The sequence below is a fragment of the Ceratina calcarata genome, unplaced genomic scaffold, assembly GCF_001652005.2.
Source record: "Ceratina calcarata isolate Rehan_Ccalc_2016 unplaced genomic scaffold, ASM165200v1 scaffold54, whole genome shotgun sequence".
Taxonomy (NCBI): Eukaryota; Metazoa; Arthropoda; class Insecta; order Hymenoptera; family Apidae; genus Ceratina; species Ceratina calcarata.
The window spans coordinates 548,694-568,610 of record NW_017176565.1 but is presented as its reverse complement, the minus strand read 5'-3'; the positions used below and the strand labels follow the sequence as shown (position 1 = coordinate 568,610).

The 19,917-nt window shown below is 42.0% G+C and overlaps 1 protein-coding gene across 5 annotated transcripts in view; it reads right to left on the bottom strand.

Moving 5' to 3' along the window:
* rdx (BTB/POZ and MATH domain-containing protein rdx) overlaps positions 1–19,917 on the bottom strand; it is a 94,930-nt gene that overhangs the window by 22,248 nt on the left and 52,765 nt on the right. Inside the window, exon 1 of one of the 5 annotated variants that reach the window (XM_026816681.1) lies at positions 9,851–10,497. The exons of the other annotated variants lie outside the window; for them this stretch is intronic. Coding sequence (XP_026672482.1) covers positions 9,851–9,963 — 113 coding nt within the window. The 5' untranslated portion in view covers positions 9,964–10,497. Of the gene's footprint in view, positions 1–9,850; positions 10,498–19,917 lie in introns of those variants that run through there. 5 annotated transcript variants of the gene reach the window in all.

Genomic DNA, 19,917 nt, shown 5'->3' with positions numbered 1-19,917 from the left:
AACGATAAAAGAAATATATTTTTGAAACTACTTATACTAATTTGAGATCTGTATATAAAAGTGTAATGACGCAAGAACTGTTACGAGGCCTAATAAGTAGATATCTCGGTTCAAGAGTTACATTTAGTGTCGAAACAGCATTTTTGTCAATCGGGCCATCTGATTTCGAATCCGTTGAACGACGGAGGCGTGGGCCAAGCCAACAAGAGAGCCCAGGGGAAAGTAGAACAGAGCTCACCGGTGAAAACGAGGAAGTTAGGTGAAAACCGTCTATACAAAGCGAAACAGCGCAATTGCAACGGCCATACGAGCCTTATTCAATGCATGATTTTCGTTAAATTAACTTTTACTAGCGGGATACATTGTCACTTTCCTAATTATAGTTTGTAATTAAAATCGTGATTTGTAGGTTCGATTGGAAGAAGTGAAAGCCTCCATAAAGATTGTGTAACCTCGTGGCTAAATAGAACTGATTCCTGTTGTGTTTCCACGCTGAGTTAATCATAAATTCGCATTCTGATCATCAGTAAGCGAATTTTATGCGTTTATAGAAAAATCGATTAGATAGAATATCAAAATAATAATAAACATCACTAGTTTTAAAAAAATCTCAACATGAATTGCAATTTTTAAACTGATGTTACGAATGTTTTATTGGGAATAAAAATCTACAGTTTACTGATAACATATTCCACTTAGGTGAATTGAAATACGACTGAATTAATTAATTAACTGAACGATGTTTGTTAGAGCACTTTCGCATCGCGTTTTAATAAATTCGCGATGGTCTTCGTGATGATTGTCTGCGGTTTTATCTCGTTTCAAACGCGAGGAGAAACGAGGACGATGGAAGATGCGAAACCCGAGATCGCCGACAGAAATCGGAAACCGGACGAGGTCGCTGCCGCCGGAAAAGTCGCAGAAATTCCCGGCCGCGATGTCGACGATGTGAAACGAGGAAAGGAGAATACTTCTTCTTTTCCTCGTTTTGCGTTGGCTACATTGTGAATCGGCCGCGGTGTTTTCAACGAGCCGCGCAAAATAAGGCAGTAAGTCAGAAACTGGTTGCACGACCTTCTTATCGGACTTCAGAAGTCTTCATTAACGTCTAACGAGATCTCCGAGCATATTTGAACGAAGCAAACATAACTATATATTAAATTACGGTGCATAATCTTTCTTTAAAGATTCCGCGTTTTAAGCATCGATGTGAGATTCGGTAGTATCGCGAGTAAAACAAGATGCATCCAGTTTGAAACGTTATCTGCTGTATCGTTTAGTTAGGGACCTCTTCTCGTTTCGAACGTAGCTCGAGCTCCGCCAATAGCCGATAACTCGTTCGTCAGTGCGAGGCGAACCCGAGAGAGATGCTAGGCTGGTCGATTTTCGCAGCACAGTCAGTAAACGTGTGGAAGAGGGGCGAAGTCAAGGCTGATGCCTGGCACAAGCTGACTGTGATAAGACAAAGGCTAACTCTCTTCAAGGGCGCGACGACGAGTCGCTCGCGCGCGCGCGACCGACCGACCGTTTCGCACGCGCCCGACTTGTCGCTATGCCGAGCAGAAAACGGAGGACATGCACTTGCTGAATGAAATATAACTAGATTACAGAACGAAGATTAAAAGACTTCGAACCTTTATTTTCATTCCGGATAGTCAAGGAGTTATTTTATTGCCGAATGGTGGTTACGAATTGAACAATTGGCCGACCGAACAGGAACAACTCATAACGCAAAACGAATCAGTCAATTCGATCATGTAACGCATGAATCATGCGCGAGCGTACAATTTCCCGGGTGTCATCCTCGTCACAACACGTGCCCATATTTTACAGTTTCAATGCCAGCGTATGCACATGTAGATAAAAATGCGACGCGATTGGCTATTATATCGTGTTTTATCGACGATATACATCCTATCACGTATGTTTGCGTAGAATTATTTCAAAACTCAACAATAAAGATTATTCGCCGAAAGCTTTTTATAATACTGCTACAGTTTCAAGAACATTAGCTCACCGATTCATAAAAATAAGAAATACAGTGGACTAGTGTTCATGAATATTTGAACATCAGATATTATCTGTATCTTTCAATTATCAACATCTGATTAAATTCACATTACGTAAGCTAAAGGTAAACTATTCTCTTCGAGTTACGTTCTTAAAAAGAGAAGAAATAATCACGAAAGGATGTCTAATGGATAGGAATTAATTCTAAAAGTGCATAATCAACATAATGCATATTTACATGACGGAATTATCATTGATCCAAAGGTCAATATAGCGTTTATCCCTTCTTCAGTTTAGTAGAAGCTTCATTTGGAAAACATGTGCAACTCTGCCTAGCATAAGTCAGATACAAACAGACTATTTTTCCTTTACACTTTTTCTCATCTCGACTTTGTTTTTCACTACCAAATGAATCCCATGTATACCAAACGCTGTTTCGAAACAACTAGATACGAATCGAACAAAATATTATTGTACATTATAACATAACATTCGACGGGAATATCGTTCGCACTTCAAGGTTCCCAGAGTGGGTGCTATTATATTAATAAATCTTCTATTTTCTGCGAATAGCCTCGCTATTTCATAAAAATAGCTGATCTATAAATTCTCTATTATACATAAATGCTTACTATTTTTCACAATGAATTTATACTATAGCCTTCTATTATATTCAAATGAAACGACGCATCAATTTCGAAGTCACTGACTAAGTAATTAATTTATTATCTATTAGATTCTGTTTTCTCGCGTTAATAAAGAATGAACAATACGTACACGTTATCTACAAGATAAAACATAATACAAAACGTGTAGAAGACATTTCGTAATTGTTTTATTGTTTGAAATTTACAAGTACTTTCCGTAATTCTTTAACAAGAAAGGTGAAGTACAAGGAAGTAGAAATGATATTTATTTCCACGTAAATGGAAGGTGATTAACACGTATTCGAAGCCAGATAAAACCGACTAATGATCGATGAGGGGACTTAAATTACCGACGGGCGTACAACTACATGGTTACACGTGATATTTTAAAGGCTGCCGCTGTTCCTATATCTGGCCACCGCAATTACGTGTACGAGCTGCGTTTCTGTAATGACCACCGTTACCGGACGTAGGAGTAACATCTCTTTGTAGCGATTATTTTTCAGGGGAAAAAACTGGAGCGTTTGAAAACAATAACTTGTTAAGAGGAAGCTAAAAACAATGACTGTCATAACGTGACACGTGCTCGACAACAATTAAGTTTTGTTCGATATTTTTCAATCCTTTACGGCCTGTACAAATGACGCAATCTTATCTATATGGTAACGAATTCTTCCGGTAACGCAATAATAGCTGAATTACCAGGCGAAGTTTTAATGAACGTACCGAAATGAGTTACGCGCATATCCAATTGAATCGTATTCTTGTACCGTGTCAGCTCTGCGTATTGTTGCAAATAAATCAAATAATAAATCTTATACGAAAGCCGATGTAAATTGTAAACCAGAATTTCATCTGCGATGATAACAAGTTCCTTCACGTCTTCTCGTTTGGCTTTGTGTCGAGGTTCTCTTGGCACGAAATGTTTCTAGATCTATGTCATGCGCTAAAGTGGATAAAAGATCACGCGCGGAGTCCAAAAAACGATACATCCGAAGATTCCGCGGACGGAGGAGCGGTCAAGTGACTTGGTGGCTAATAAGACGACCGTAAGGGTCTATCTGGAGGGACTGGACCTCGCAAATTGGCCGTGAGGCCCAAGGTCGTCCGGTATATCCCACGTAGCGGGGCCAGTGGCCCCTGTTGGAAACAAGTCGGGGTCCAGGGAGCTTCCCTGCCCTTGGCAGGATATAACACGACGGAGCCAACAGGAGAAAAGGGAGCCCTATGGCCCTAGAAGGACGACCGACCGGCAATCCTGCCGACTCCCCCAGGTGGATATAAAAGAACTTCTCTCTCCAACTGGCCTTTCGAGAAAATGCCTTCGAAGTTCGACGGGCTGGCACAAAGGAGTTCTTTCTCTTTGTGGAACGGTGTAAAACGACCAACTTGGGACGCACCGGATGGTTTACCATTCATAGAACGAATCGATGAAATATTTGGAAGGAGATCATGAACTCCATAATAAATTTTACCGGTGGCTGCAAGGCAGTACGATGGCAGTCACGCGCTCTATCAATCAGAACTGATTGATAATAATCGCATTTGATAAAAGGAATTTAACATTATGTATCAACTGCTTCAATGGCGAAATTAACACCGAATTTCAGACGTGTGATAATACCTTGGTAGCTGAGAACCACTGAGGATGAGCTTTTGTCCGGTTCGCAGGCCGGAGTGCAATTCGGGTTAATTGGAGAACAAGAGAGAAACTTTACGCCGAGCGTGAAAGCTCGACTTAGATAATAGCTTGCAACTTTCCGATCGAGAGTGCCGCGGTGAATCAACTCGGCTAAAGGAATTCCCAAAGGATGCGATACACAGTTATTATGCCAACTTCCTCTTTTTCCATTTTAATTCACAGAAAGGGTAAAATGCAATACTTATGTTTATTTTGAAACCTGATCGAAATGAGGAGTTAAATCTTTCCGTTAGTGTGCAAATTTTGTTTTAACACTGATACACTTGGAAAGAGGTTTCACGATTAAAAGGTGTAATGTGAACCAATTATTCATTTTCAGTTCTCGAGCAGAGTCACGAAACTTCGGGGAATTGATGATTTTCGACCAACTGTTTCATATACACACGCGCAGGCATACGACGACACCCTTCGACGTCTGGTTTCAAGAAAGAAGCGAAGAGAGGCTTTATTGACATTAGGTATCGTTCCGAGCATACGGTCGCACAGGAAGAGGGAGACGGAATAAAAAGCATTCGAAACCATGTTTCCACAGAAATTCTACTTAGAAGAATCGCCGTGCCAGCTGCAAGCTCAACAAATGACAAAGGAAGGAATTTTTCTTTGCCTACTTTATTTCCCAAATACGAACTATTTTGTGATTTATTATTAGCTTAGAACACATTGTTATTTCAACAAAATAGAAATTATTAATCTTTTTACTAATACAAGAAATCCGTTGAACGAAAAGTTAATTTCAACTCCACAAAGGCAACAGAGACAATGACCTACAATTCTCGTGTCTGTTAATGACGCTTTATTAATCCACTTCATTTCCCTCTTGCACAACCAATCACCATTAATACATACAAAAACGGTCTCGAGGTCCTCGAGCATTCCTCGACAATTAATTCCATCAACAATCTAATTACAAGCTCAAATAACAACGCATACGAACTGTAAACTTATATACGTTTTACCTTTTCCTTTTCTCTGCAAAGCGACCTGCCAAACTATCCACTAGCCCGTTACAAACTGAGTTCCCATTTTTCGTCACGAACTCCCATAAATCGACCCTCTACCTACGGTGGAAGGGAAGAAAGAGGGTCTACAAAACGAGGAGGGTTGATCGGTCTCTACAAGCTTTACCCAAAGTAAGAATAAAGATGGATTCACTAAATCTTGTATAACAGAACGTGGCGTATCAAGAGTGTGAATGAACAAATAAAAACTTGTATGCATAATCTCTTATATCAAATTTCAATGCTTCAAAACCGTACACGTTATCATGAATTCAATTCTGGTTTACAATTTATATCTGTATTAGAATAATTCATGATTTACTATGACTTATGTTCAACGATGGAAATCTTGCTTGTTGATAATGATATACACAGGCGATGTGATAAAATGGTATGACACAACTGTAGGAGAAGAGAATTTATGGGAACTCAGACACCGTTTTTCGAGCTTTTGCATTTCACAAAACAGGCCTGTGGCTCGCTAACGAAGGGAAAAGAGGGCGAAAAAGCAAAAGGGGACGTCGCCACGGCCCTGTACCCTTGAAGCTGAAGGTTGCCACCGCACAGCAGAGAAACAGCCTTCCTTCTTCCCGTACCTCTTCCCTCTCCAGCCCTGACGTGTCTGCCTTTGTGCACAGGCTTTATTTCATCGCGCACCGGACATCGATTGGCCTCGACTCTCTCGTCGCAATATAATAATAGCGTTTGAAACCGATTTCCCGACACGAGACACTCGCCAGATAGACGGATCGCTATTCAACTTCCGGGTAAAAGAAGAAATGGAGCAATAAAATCGCCGTTGTGCGACCGTTACCTATTCTGCGAATTGTTTTCTATCAGGTCGCGAACGTCTTCTAGAAATTCATCCCCAATATTCAAATAATTTCATTTTTCAATCCATATTTTCTCGATAACTTTAAGATAATTTACGACATATCTAGCTGTTGTATTTCTTTTCTACACACCTTCGATTCTTTCATACTTTCGTCATCGTGTCAATGTTAGTTACTCCTTCCCACATCGATGACAATTATCCCGTCCTTCACGTTCCGAGTAAACGTAAAATTAGAGAGCGCTAACCAGATTTACTCAAGCATTTTACGCTTCGGGGCTCGTTAAAATGTGTACAAATTGTTACAGGAGAATCGTCCCGCGACGTAACTGTCCGCGATTACGATGATCGATCGAAGGTTGTTTCGCTTTTGTCTCTGCGTGTGCTTCACGAGGAGAAAGGAGAATGATCGACGAGACAGTACATATTGTCTCCAAGGACTAAGTTTTTAAATCAATATAAATACCCTCTTTGAATTAAAATCTAATTACATGTCTGATAATACTAAAAGAGGCCGACCGCGTGATATTAAAGAGGAAGGAAGAAAGGGTGAGATTACGTAAAGTGTACTGCACGCAAGGGGAAGCGGTGTTCTCGCATGATTAATTGATAGCGATTAGGCGAGCAAGAATTTGAAAGTTCCAACGAGAGAACTTAAATTTAATGGAGCGCTGACGACGGTGTTGAGAAGTCGTTGAGAGCGGGTGAGATCGACACGATTTCAAAGAAACATCGTTCTATTTCGGTGCAATTCATTACCTTGGGCAGAGATATTTTCAGAGTTTCCCGAGACGCGAGAAAATAATTATATGTCCAAAGAAAAGTTTCCAAGAGGCGGAAAGCGAGACTCCAGAAATCGGAGGGTGCGATCAATACCAGACTAGCGCGGCGCGGAACAGGTGTTTTATTTCAATAAGTATGTGTTGTACTGATTGATTGATATGGACTCCTCGTTGCGAGACCCCGGGCAAAAAAGGAACATGATTATACGCGCGTGCACACGAATATCTCGAGCGTCGTCGCACACAATGATAATGGGACAGCTGGGTATGCGTTAAGGGGACAAAGGACACCGACATGCAAAGCGATTTCTGCCTCTTACTGTGTTGGTAGCGAGAAAATATTGTGACGCAAACGCGATAACGGCGCAACGCAAGGTCGGAGAGCTTTTCCGATTCATCTAAGGCGACAATCAGCGAGCACGTTTTCTGTTAAAACTTTTATGCCAACGACTAGGTACGTCCACGTGAATACCTTGGCTTTATTGCTCGTACACCTATAATTGTAACGTTCACAAACTTCTGGCAAGTACCTGATCCATAATCTTCTAAATATACCTGCGAAAACTACCGATGCCATACTTTTGCAAAATTCGCTATTAAATAATTTCAAATTCTATCTAGAAATGGTCTATTCCAAGTTTATAATAAATCAAGATCGATATTAATAGTACTCCTTATGGATCAAATTACTAAAGATAATTGACTCTTTTATTAGAAGACGTGGCAGAAGTGTTCACTTTCAAGTTATTAACATAGCTTAAAGCAAATTGGCTGTCATTCCGCGACGAATCAGTGTCGAAGGAAATTAAATTAAGCGCTTTATGATGAGGATTGATTGATTCACGGGACAGGACAGTTGTCGGTCGAAGTAATTCAGTTTCTATGATATTGCAACGCGTTATTCCGTTAAACACTGCTCATCGGAAATCGTCCGGAAATTAATACATATTTACAAGCTGAAATATTTTTGCACGCACACGCCCGATTTAAAATCAAAATGGAATAAAGCCACGCTTGAAATTTCATTTCACACATGAACGCGGTTATTACAATTCCTTTTGTGGTTTCGGTACTATTTTAGTATGCGCAGTTTCGCTATCGACATCGTCGAATATAAAAAGATCACAGTAACGCGTTGCCAAATTATAATTTAATTAAAAAGTTTAAATCTGCACAAATGCAAATGTAAATCAAGATGAATACACGTTCAAGTCTTAACGAGACGATGCCCTGTTCTTCACCTCTTTTATGCTATAATAAATAAAAGGAGACATTCTTCTAAAAGTCGCGAGAGTTCATTTTACTCACAATGCCAAGGCTATCGACAGGTGAGGTCCCACATAATCATCGTATGGCCGCATTCATTAAATTGTAATTATAAAGTCGAAGATCTGTTTATAGCCTCGTGATTCATCAGTTTGGCCGATAGCGTTACGGCGTGCAGGAAGTGTAATGAGTAATAGTCTCCATCGAGAGGAGGTCTATCCGTGGAACTACCGAAGTGGTACGCCCATTTGCCGACCCGTACCCAACGACTCCCGGCGATTGTTTAATTCGCTACATTCAATTACTAAACGTTTCGTGCGCCCCGACACTGTTTCTCCCCACCTTCTGTCCGTCTGGCCAAATGAAATACATGTGTGCACATACGTACACGTTACAATAGAGGCCTTCAGCGAACGCTGCCTCCCGCGAGATAAACGAACGCTCGGGCACAAACAAATAAATTCTAACCGTCGACAGTTTAGAATACAAGGCGATATTGTGCTAGCGATGGGATACGAGCCACGACCATGCCGGACTGGTATAGAAAGCCTCATTGCCAGTTCTGTCACGATTCGATCGTACACGAGCATAAATATGTGGCAACGAACGACTGTTTAACCGTACCGCTGTACTGATGGCTGAATTTTACCCCGGATGACGAACGAATACCAAAATTAATCGAGAACAATAATTTTCTGTTAATCGCGGGCGTAGAAAAATCGATCGTGTAGGCTAGTTATATCGTTCACCTTATATCAACGAGAAAGATGGAACAAAAGTTTAATAACTCGCCTTCATTTTATACACGTTTGCTCTCATTTTCATCAACGTTATATTTCAAGCAGAATAGCGAACAACGTATATTTTCTCGCGGGCAAGTGTATGCCGAGTACCGTTCGTGCAGCAAAGAATTTTTAGAAATGCATAGCGCGCAACAAGAGGAAAAGAGAGAAAGACCGGAAGATAGAGCCGCTGTAAACGTCTCTACGTTTGAATTCCATCGACTCATATTCACGGTCAAACGTTTCACTATAAAGGCAGATTGTCGAACCGTGACGGAGCCCGCATCGTACTCGGAAGGTCGGCTTAACGTAAAAAGGTGTATTAACCTTGACGTCTTTTCCTTCGCCATGCAAGCGACTTGACCAAGAACTTTCAAACTAATAATGACACCGGGCAACCGTACGCATCGCACACGAAACAACGCGACAACGACTATGTAAATACAACCGCTGTGGAGCGGTATAAATCTCTTAAATCAGTTGACTATAGTTACGGCAGGGATGGGTCGTTGACCAGTGCGCACTCTACGCCAGATACCGGCATCCCCGGCAGAATGTACTTCAAAACAAAAGGGACGTCCGTATCACCGGGAAAGACTATTTTCCCCGAAAAGGATATGAATCGTTATATCTTTTCGGAAATCTGTCTACGCAAAATGTCGTTGACAAGGATCGAAAGAATTATTAGCTTAACGTTGACATCGGTCGTCGACGTGTCGGATCAATACAGACACTTAATAACATTGAGAACGAAAAAAGGAAAACAAATAAGCATTCGAAGCAAAGACCCACCCTAATTGGAGTGGGTACATATCGTTGGAGAGTACGTACCGCGCCAGCGCCATCCTGACATGAGATAATCCAGGTCCCGTAGGTGTCGAGAGCAAGGTATCCAGGTCTGGAAAAAATGCTTTGTCGCCGGCACTAAATCCCACTGGACACATGCGCGTATATTCTTCGTCCTCGAACACACGAGCTTGTCATAACTCCCGGCCCTGGCTTCAAGGAGCCCCTTCTCCCTTAATTTCGTTCACTTCGATTTTCTCGAGTAAACTCGTGGCGTCCTCGCGCCTACCAAAACGAAGTCAGGGATTCCCTTATTCTCCCTGTCTCTGGTTTGTTCCACTGTCACTACCGCATTTTCACTGCCGTGTCTGTAGCGGCACCGCAAAAAAACGACAAAGGCCTTCGCGACGTTCGAGTCAATCACGGTCGGGGACAGTTAACGTGTAACGACGAATTCTACGTGCACGAATAAGCGAACACGAGCACGACAGTGGCGTGTGCGGGAGGTCACGATCGTAACAAGAGAGAATACTCGGTCTGCCAGCTGACTAAAATTAATATTAACGTGTGCGCGTGATTATGGGAGCGACTAGAACGCCGAGAGCTGTTACGCCTGCTCGGGATACAGTTCGCCAGTCACTATCCCAACTCCGATCACGGCGCTGGCTCGACTGAACTCGGCTACTGAGCGTCCGTCAGTCCCCACCCCTATGACCGCGGCCTCGTATACCTTCGTCCCTTCTCGGCGTCGTTCGTGACCGATTCGCCTGTGTTCGTGCTTTTCCGCGACCTCGTGTCGTGCTAGAACCGATGGTTCACCGCCGCGCCGGGCACCCAAGGCTCCCTTCCTACCTCCTGCAGGAAACTCCTCTCCGCTCTCTGCCAGGGAATGCACGTTTTCTGCCATGAGTCGCTCCGAAATTACATGTATGAACTGCACTGTATCAGAAGACGTAACACACCGACGAAAGGTTTCCCTTGCGCACATCTTTTCCCGAGTCACGCTTCTCATTTTGAGCAAACACTGATCTCTTTTCCTCGAGAAATTCGATTTTATAGATCAATTTAAATCAGATGCTTAAAGATACTTGCAAAAGTTCATTTAATATTTTATATTGTAGTCAATGCACGATGCTCTACATAATTCGTTTAACGTTTAACGTGGAACCTCAAGACGAGAGGAATCATAGAACGGAATTATTCATGCCGGTTTCGATGCCACGTACAATACATATACATACCCTGGGTATTCAAATCAGTAATGAAACCCGCGACGTCGTTCACGAATCCACCGGTTATACGAGTATACAATATGTATATCGGTGGAACGTGTGAAAGGTTTTTCGAGCGTGCCGAGTGGTATCGGTGCTTTCATGTCACCGGAAACGGAGAACAAGCCTCTGTTCGTCGAATTACACGAAAAAAGAGGTCACGAAAATGTTTTATGGGTGTTTAAGGTGGTTGTGGTCGGTGTCAATGGGACCGTGACGTCGTGCCGGAATCACGCACGACGATCGTGACATTGTGCACAGTATACTGTGCTCGCGAAAATAATATAACGCCGAGGTCATTCTGTTATTAACAAATTTTTACCACACAAACGTAATTTCCCAAAATTAAATTGCATTCATTTTGAAATACATTTCATGTATCGAAACCTAAATTCCTAAAACTATCTGCTGATTTGCAATGTTCAGACATCGAGAGATGAGACACCGTGAGCGATTTCTCCGGCGTCGAAATTGATCCTTCTATTCGTTTTAATTACTGTGAAAAACGGTTATTACACGATTTTTAGTCGCCGCGAAGAATATTCTATTAACTGCGTTCGTGACTCCGGCAAAATCAGCAGTTTATGCAATCATACACACGGATGCAAGTTTAAGGTTGCACGGATCTCGGCTGGCCGATACGCGTGATGCTAACGTGTCCATTTAGCGTCGCGCCGTGCCTCGAATAACTTTCTCAGAACGTCGACCAACCTGATAATGCGCTACAGCTGATCAAATTGCAAGATACATGCGACAATCAGTTGATAAATTGACTAGGGAAAGAGTTATGGTAGCTCGTTAGAAATCGAAATTCGAATTTCAATGTCATTAAAGATTCAAGCTTTTTTTCGTAAGAAATTTTGGGAATTTTCGGTTAGAGAGAGCGAACGCGAGCTTGGAGTGTTAATAAAGACGGCCCCGGGGCGCAGGGTCCCCTTGACCCCCTTAAAAGACGTCCCTGAGTCTCATTCGCCCCACAGCACGCGAGGAGTGCCGTGTAAACTCTATTATGCTTTCCATTCTTTCTCGTTTTTCCTTTCCACGTCGACACTTCCTCGGTGTCTGCCGTTGCATGTCGTGCCTGCTTCCCTGTCTACGGGGAGTCATAGCGAAAAATGTATGGCGAACGGTCGCTTCGGCCTATGTGTGCGATGTCGGTGAATCGCCGATACTCGGCTCGTCACGCTAATCATTACGGTGCATGTGCATCTCAAAGAGTAACACGGTTGAAGTACGCAAATGTGCAAGAGAAAATAAAGATCTGTCGCAAATGCATAAAAGATTTAAATTAGTTGGATTTCGAGAGCGCCACCTCAAATGTATTGAGTTCAGTAGAACGTAATTGAAGGTAGAAAGAAGTTGCTTAATTGTCCCAGAATTTCGCGAAAGTTGCAGACGAAACTTTACAGACAAAATCGGGCAGGAAGATAAGGCTCGGCGCTGTTACGAACACCTCAGTTATAATTTCTCTGTGAAATTCTCACGAAGTTCAAATACTCGAAGGACTTTCGCAGTATCCGAAACTCTGTGAGGATCGACGTTGAATGCGAACGATACGTCTGATTCGAGTGCAGGCAGCTGCCGTTCTAAAGGAGATACTTTCTTGCCCTCCGTGAGTGGCGTCTGTTCCTTTCAAATCAATTGAATCTCTTGACCAGTTCAAACCGACGAAAGCAAGCTTCTCTTTCATTCCTTTAATCCTTATTTAATCTCGTTGAATGATTTCAAAGGAGTACTCCATATAGTCAAACTGTTTCTTGATATGAGAAAACAGCAAAGTGTATTAATTCCGTTTTTTTTTTCGATATTTTATTACGAATAAAATTTCGTCGAGTTTAAATGCCGAACTTTTAGCAAGCATCTCCTTCATACTATTTTCTAAAGATCATTCGATGTTCATTTGACTTTTACACTAATTTTATAAAATGTTCCGAGGAGAGAGAAGACGCTTGATACAGGTCACTTAACTTTCTCATGGCAACGTGGGCACGAGCCTGTTGCTTGAACTGAATTAATTCGCAGTTACGTCAGTACAGTGGCGAATGATCGTCGGTCTACGCTTCCAAGTACGTTTATTCGGACAGTAACTAACTAATTCTACGGGCAATAGATTTTAGAGCAGCTTCAGTGGACAAAGCATACTCTTGATACGATTATTTTTGCACAGCCAATAATGCTATACGAATCTATCTCTAGACGTTATCTAGAGTGCGGATTTGAGTGGAAAATAAATTATTTAGAATAAAATTTGCATATTAAATATCACTACGTCCGCGTTGCTTCAAATATTTAACAGGTTTACGCAGGTCATTTGCATAGATTCAATTTCATCGTATTTAAATCTTTGATAAATGCGTAACAACTCGCAGTTCAATGATAGCGATGTCATTATAATATGAACCGTTTAACAAACACGAAGGCTGAGAGGCAAGAGGGATTTCAGTTTCGAGATGGAATGGGCTTTCGCTTGTACGGTCCAGCTGTTTCTGTGTCCGCTATAAAAACTGGTGCGTAGCGCTCTGCACGACCTCCCCTTTTTTCTCTCTTTCTTCCCGCTGTAACGTTAATTTACATCTTCTGTCATCTACACGATCGCGCATTTGTTTTTTTTTTTTTATATATACGACAAATGATTTACGAGCCGCGACTTTCATCGTTGCTGAAACACGATGCAAATCGTTCGCTTTTCCTTCTTTTTGTTGTTTCAACTTTAATGGATCTCGACTTGGCGACTGGGTAATTAAATTAACACCGTTTATTTGAAGGCGGTCTCCCGCCAGAAACGACTTTATGCACCGCAAATGAAAATACGAGGTCTTTGCAATTAAATGTAAACAATGACGATATTCTATGTTTCCTGATCTACACCACTATTTGTATCATACTGAAATCAGTTTGAAGACCGGTTTGGAATTTGTGAAGACCCATTTCTAAAATTGTCATCTACAAAAAAACCCATTTACATCTTTTCATTAATTACATTAAATAAGACTAGCAGCCACTTTCAGTAAATTTCTATGGAACGCCAGATACTAGCCCACTGATTCATAAAGGATTATCTTTAAATTGTATTCGGAATTTATGTATCATAAAAACAGCAGAGAGAATTTCTGCACGGGAACTTCGGAAAGGGTTTATTGTTCACTGTTATGATACTGATGGTAGGACGGTTCGCGTGTACGAGACTACGGTCTCCGGATGCATTGAAAACGCAGTGACTCCTTCGTGTCGCTCCGGGCAGTAACAATGCATAATAATGCTCGAATGGGTCGTATGAATTCTGATTCTGGCATCGCTCGCAAACAAGCAGCAACGGGAAGGAGAGGGCAGCTCGACCGAAAAGAGACCAAGAGAATATCCCGTCCGAAAAAAAGAATAGGAGAAAGAGGCGAGGTACGGTGGTTTGCTCGAAGAATACGTGAAATGGAAAACGGAGAAAGTTCACCGGGAGTGGTCGTAAATTTTTGCCAAAAGGATACGCGCTTCGATTGAACGGGAGAGGAAAAGAGGAGGAAGAAGAGGAAGGAGTGGCTGCGTGAAGGATTTCGCAGTTCGCAATTGTGATGCCAGGGCCCGTAATAGTTTCGCAACTCGCATCAGACGTTGCCAATTTCGTTTAACACACTCGGAAGAGGAGACAAATTAATATCTGTCACTAATTTCATCGTACGAAATAAGTAAACGTAACATGAATAACCGACAACTCGATTTGCTAATAAAACGTTTTGAAAAATTATCCTTAAAAATTTGCTAGAAACTTTTACTTTGTTCTATGCCTGAATGTAAAAATTGCCCGTAGCATTGGTGTACATGTGAGCTATAATTTAGAACGAGTCAAACGTGTCCTCCGGTAGCCCGCAACCCCTTCACTTAGTTCTATTTGCACACTTTCGAGCTGCTCTATCGATACCTTTGTATGTACTGGCGAACAGTTGAACGACGAGTGTGAGAAAAAAAACGGTAGCCCGCGTTCCCTGTCCGTGTTTGACCGGTTGTGATATTAAAAAAGTTCCTCCACGTGATTAAACGGAAAAATCCAAACACGAGGGATTCACGTTCGCAAGTTTCCCGCGGTCGGTTTAATGGCGTGCTTGATTCCTTTCAACTACGAGAATAATTACTGTGTACTCTCCATCGTGGAACAGTCCATCGACGGTGGAGTTACAGTAAAGGCGTTTCGAAATGCTGAGTAAACGAGGCGACGGATTTTCGAAAGCAGAGAGGAGAAATTTGTTAAGAACTCATAGATAACTTTCTTCCGTCTGAGTCGTTTTTCGATACAGCAAGAATTGTAGAAATAATAACGGACGTCGGGAGTTTCCGATCGATCGATCAAACGCATTCTAATTCCCTCGTTCGATACACATAATTATACGCCACGTGTAACTCAGATCCTCTCTCTTTTTCCTTACATCAAACACACGCGGGATCTCAAACGTCGTTCGGACTCGTCGTCCAATTAGAACCTCGGCGAACTCATCTGGAACAGGTCGGTAGCTCGGCTTCCGTAACTATGTAGGAGCCGTACCATCGACCTGCTCTCCCGATGCGATATATGGAAATTTCCACGAATTCTTTTCCCCTCGATCCTTCGGGACTCGGAACGTGGCTCCGAAATCTAGGGTGTCCGTTACGACGACGTTTTCTCGCGAGGGAAAGGGGCGAACAACCGTGGAGGGTGAAAAGAGGATAAGGATACCGTCTCTCGTCGTGGAATACCGTCGACAATAAACCGGCTGTCGGTGTTGCGAGCCCGAGAGTTTCGGGCGTTGTTCCAGTTCGGCCACTAATATTGTATAGAAAGTGCCAGGGAGGGTTCTTGTGCCGTGGAGAACGGAGGTGGAGCGAACCAGCGTGAGAGGACGGCGGAGATGGTGACTGTGCAGGGTGGAAGAAAACTACCACCGGTCGAAGGATAGACGGAGAAGTGCGGAGAAAACGAGAAATAAAGAAAGACGGATAGAGAGAGAGAGAGAGAAAGAGAGAGAGAGATAAAAGGGAAAAGGGCGGGGGTTAGATGATTGTGTTAGAGAGCGAGGCAGAGCGGAATGGAGGGTTCAGACGAGGTCAGGTCACGGGACGAGCTTTGCTCTGCTCGGTCGATAGAACGAAGCTACCACCTATGCTGCACACCATGCCAGACTATGGCGAGTAAACACGTACATATACCTATAAAATACATGTGTGACTCGTTCGTTGGAACTACAGTCCGGTTTTCGAGACTTCCAGATTAAGGGTACAATTTATGCATGGAAAAAGTGATGTACGAGGTCTCGTAATTTTAATACGCACCGTTACACTTCTTCTTATATTGTACTCAAATTTCTCTCGTGCTCGATATTTAAAACAAGAGGAACATCCGATCGTCCGTGTAATCTTAATCGGTCAGGCATCGTCGTATTCGCAGTTATTCCGCTGCAAACACGGCGTAAATCACGCACCTTGACTTTTAACTGCTCGCTCGGGAAGCGAGATATGTTCATCTCAACCGTGATGCCGATAAGATGCGTTCTATCTACGCTTGATTCCGAGTTTTCGAAGCATGATTTATCAATAAATAGGAGAAAAAAGTAGGGTATCGACACATGGTTTCGAGAAATAGAAGAGGAAGAACATAGAAGCTCGGTCGTTGCTTCTCTTCTGAGACGCGCGATTGAGGTATCACAGGGCTCGTTCGCCATCGGTCTCTTTCGATGATTTACGACGCACTCTGGGATGAAAGCATGCGTAACTTCTCTTGCCTCGGAGCTCGGGCACGCTATTGAGAAATGGAACGATTACGGAACTATCTGCTTCGAACAGAAAAGCCAGATATTTCGCGATTGATCTCACAGTATAAAAAGAAAACGGAAGCTGTGGCTAGATCTACACGTATCAATTTTCATTGTACACGTTTCGCGTGTGCTTTAGAATAGTTTTCATCAGAATTTGAAACATGACTTGAAAGTTATAATTAAGATTTATAAGCACTGATAGCACGATGGCAATAATGAGAACAACTAGTTTAAAATCTGACTTAGAAGAGAGATTATGTGGTTCAAAAACGTAAATCTACCTCTACCACTCACAGGAAAAAAGGGTAAAGTGATTTAAAAACGTAGATAGCGTCGACAGGATGTCCGACCTCACACGTGGCTTTTTCCCACTTCCTCGTCCGACTTGCGGCTCGCCTCATGGAAGACCTCGATAAGGTCGCATTAAGGATTCAGGAAGGACTTGACCGCGCAGCTTCGCGGGAGCACGCGAGTCGAAGCGAATTGGAGTCGCTCCAAGAGAACCCGGTGCCAACCATGGAAAAAGAAAAGCTCAAGGGCGAGACGGAAACAGATGAATCTCAGTGGACCCTAAATAAACAATCGATACCGTGACACTTTTCTCTCGTCGACACGAAGATGCCTCGTTTAACAAAAATAAGATTCTAATAATAAAGATGAATATACTATACAGGAGACTGACTTGATTTATGATTGAAGATTGAAGCCTCTTTGTCGTGGATCTTGGGACGCGATTCGAAGATCAAATGATAATCGTGGAAATGACTTTTACGATGAAACGAAGTCAAAGTCAATACGGAGATCTGACACGGACCTCGCTCAACTCGGTCAAGGCAGAAGACCGTTAGAGCTCGCAGGACACACTTTATACACACGGCGAAGAGAGAAAGAGAGTCTCGTGTATCGCACTTTCATGCGAATAGACGAGCCGAAGATGATGACACGATCGATCGACCAGCGTTTATGATCCACTTCTATCACTGTCCTTGCGTGCGTCGACGAAAAAGCGAAATCTGTATGATCTCTCATGTGTGAACAGTCGCAAGATCCTCGCGATGATAAAAAATTAAAAAAATACGTTATAATACTTTTCGCAAAAGGCAAAGGAAACAAAGGGGCGTATGACGGTCGATTGCGTGAATGTACACATTGTTTGTTGCTGACTTCTCAGATCGGAAATGCATATTTTGCAAACGCGGCGCGCTCTTCCTTGATCAGAGGATTAAAGAGAAGCAACGTGGAAGTGATGAATAATAACGCGGCAAGCCCGTAAAACGGCGAAGAAAATTTCTCTGACACCGACGCGTTTTAATCCATTAGCGACCAATGACACTTGTTCTTCTCGCGGTTAGAGAGGGAGTAGAAGGCGCGATTCGTCCGCAATAAAAATGGGGTCAAACCCCCCCTTGTGGGCCAAGGTGTCGCACGTGTTAGGTGATCTCCGCTTTTAGTAACAATCGTGAAGCACGCGTCCGCGAGAATTATTAATCGTAACTACATATCTAATTTGCTACTTAAGCTTCTCCTCCGAGATACCGATCTCGAACACGTGGTCTCTTTCACACGGCTCAGTGATACTGACAATGAGCAATAAGTCATTTTCATTCCTCGCTTTTGCATCTGTTAAAAGAACGACTCTCTACTTTATGCTATTTTCTACCTACATAAATGTATATTCTCTATCTTTTATTATTTTCTGCACATTCGATTCTACTATAAATACATAAAACCTGGGTTTAGTGTCGAGAGAATCCTGGAAATGATGAAGAATTTTAAAACATTATCGAGTAAACGTCCCTCTAAATCCGATTTTAAATTAACTCGTGGTTAACAATAAAAATTCTAAAAATATCTGTTTGATTTCTAAGGGGCAAATTGATATTTTTAATCGCTAGCTGTGACGAAGGGTCACCACCGTGAAGTTTGTTATAATTGTTTACTACAAATTTTTCCCTTTTCTCCACATGTTATATTAGGACTAAATATAAAAATAGAGATTTCACTTCTAAACAGGGTCTTCAGTTTGCTGTTCTCTATACTTCAGTCATCGTCAAATACATATGTAAATCAGTGGAACTAAATTTCAAGATGAGAATCGTAATCGTCTGATAAGTAATGTAGAAAATTCTCTATTGAATTCTTAGAAACTGTTCGGTCTATAAAATAGAATATTTCTTATCATTTGAACATTTTCCTCGTCTATCTATATTCTTGCTTTCGCGTGCATCGAAGCGTCCGCCGACTACGCATCGATCGGTGCGCGTTTGTTTGAATGATAACACGCAGCTGGTATCCAATGATTTTCTCTGCTTCCACGCTAAAATCCCTTTGCTGTTGAATGCGTACATCAGAGCACGTCTGAGGGGTGCAACCCTCAAACAGATATTCCAATGCAATGTTGTCGAGAGTGATCCTGCGGATCGGATATACACGAGGGGTGAACGCGCGTGCACGACGTTAATCGAAAAAAAAATGAAGGAAAAGAAAAAAGAAAAATTGCTGGTTTTATATCACGCGCTTAATAAATCGACCCAAGAAAAAAATAAAATTTGATGCATGGTTTTCTCGCGATTATCGACCTGTTCGTCGACGAGTGACATGATTTCATAAAGAGACATTAATTATCGCTGCTTAAAAAGCTGCCACTGTTATATTTTTATAAAAATGATTTTTACTCAGTCGAGCTCGTAAATTACATAACAGCAGGAACTTCTGCATCAGAAAATACTTTAGGTGTTAATGTATCAACTTCATAAATATTGACCTCGAGCCAAGAATACACTCTTTCTGTGATCGATTACTTATGTTAACACAATTCAATGCTATTCAATTTTTGATTACGTAGGTACATTTCGATATTCACAAAACTTGTTGAAATGAAATGTGATTTGTTTATTTCGGAACTCGTTCGTTCAACATGAAAGTTGTACTGAAATGTTAGTTCAATAAATTCGAGAGTTGTTGTTTCTCAGTTAAGGATGTATTGGCTATACAGTCAATCCCAAAAGTTTATGTACCTTAGAAAAACGCACTTCCTATAATTAAAAAGAAATCAGACGTCGGAAGA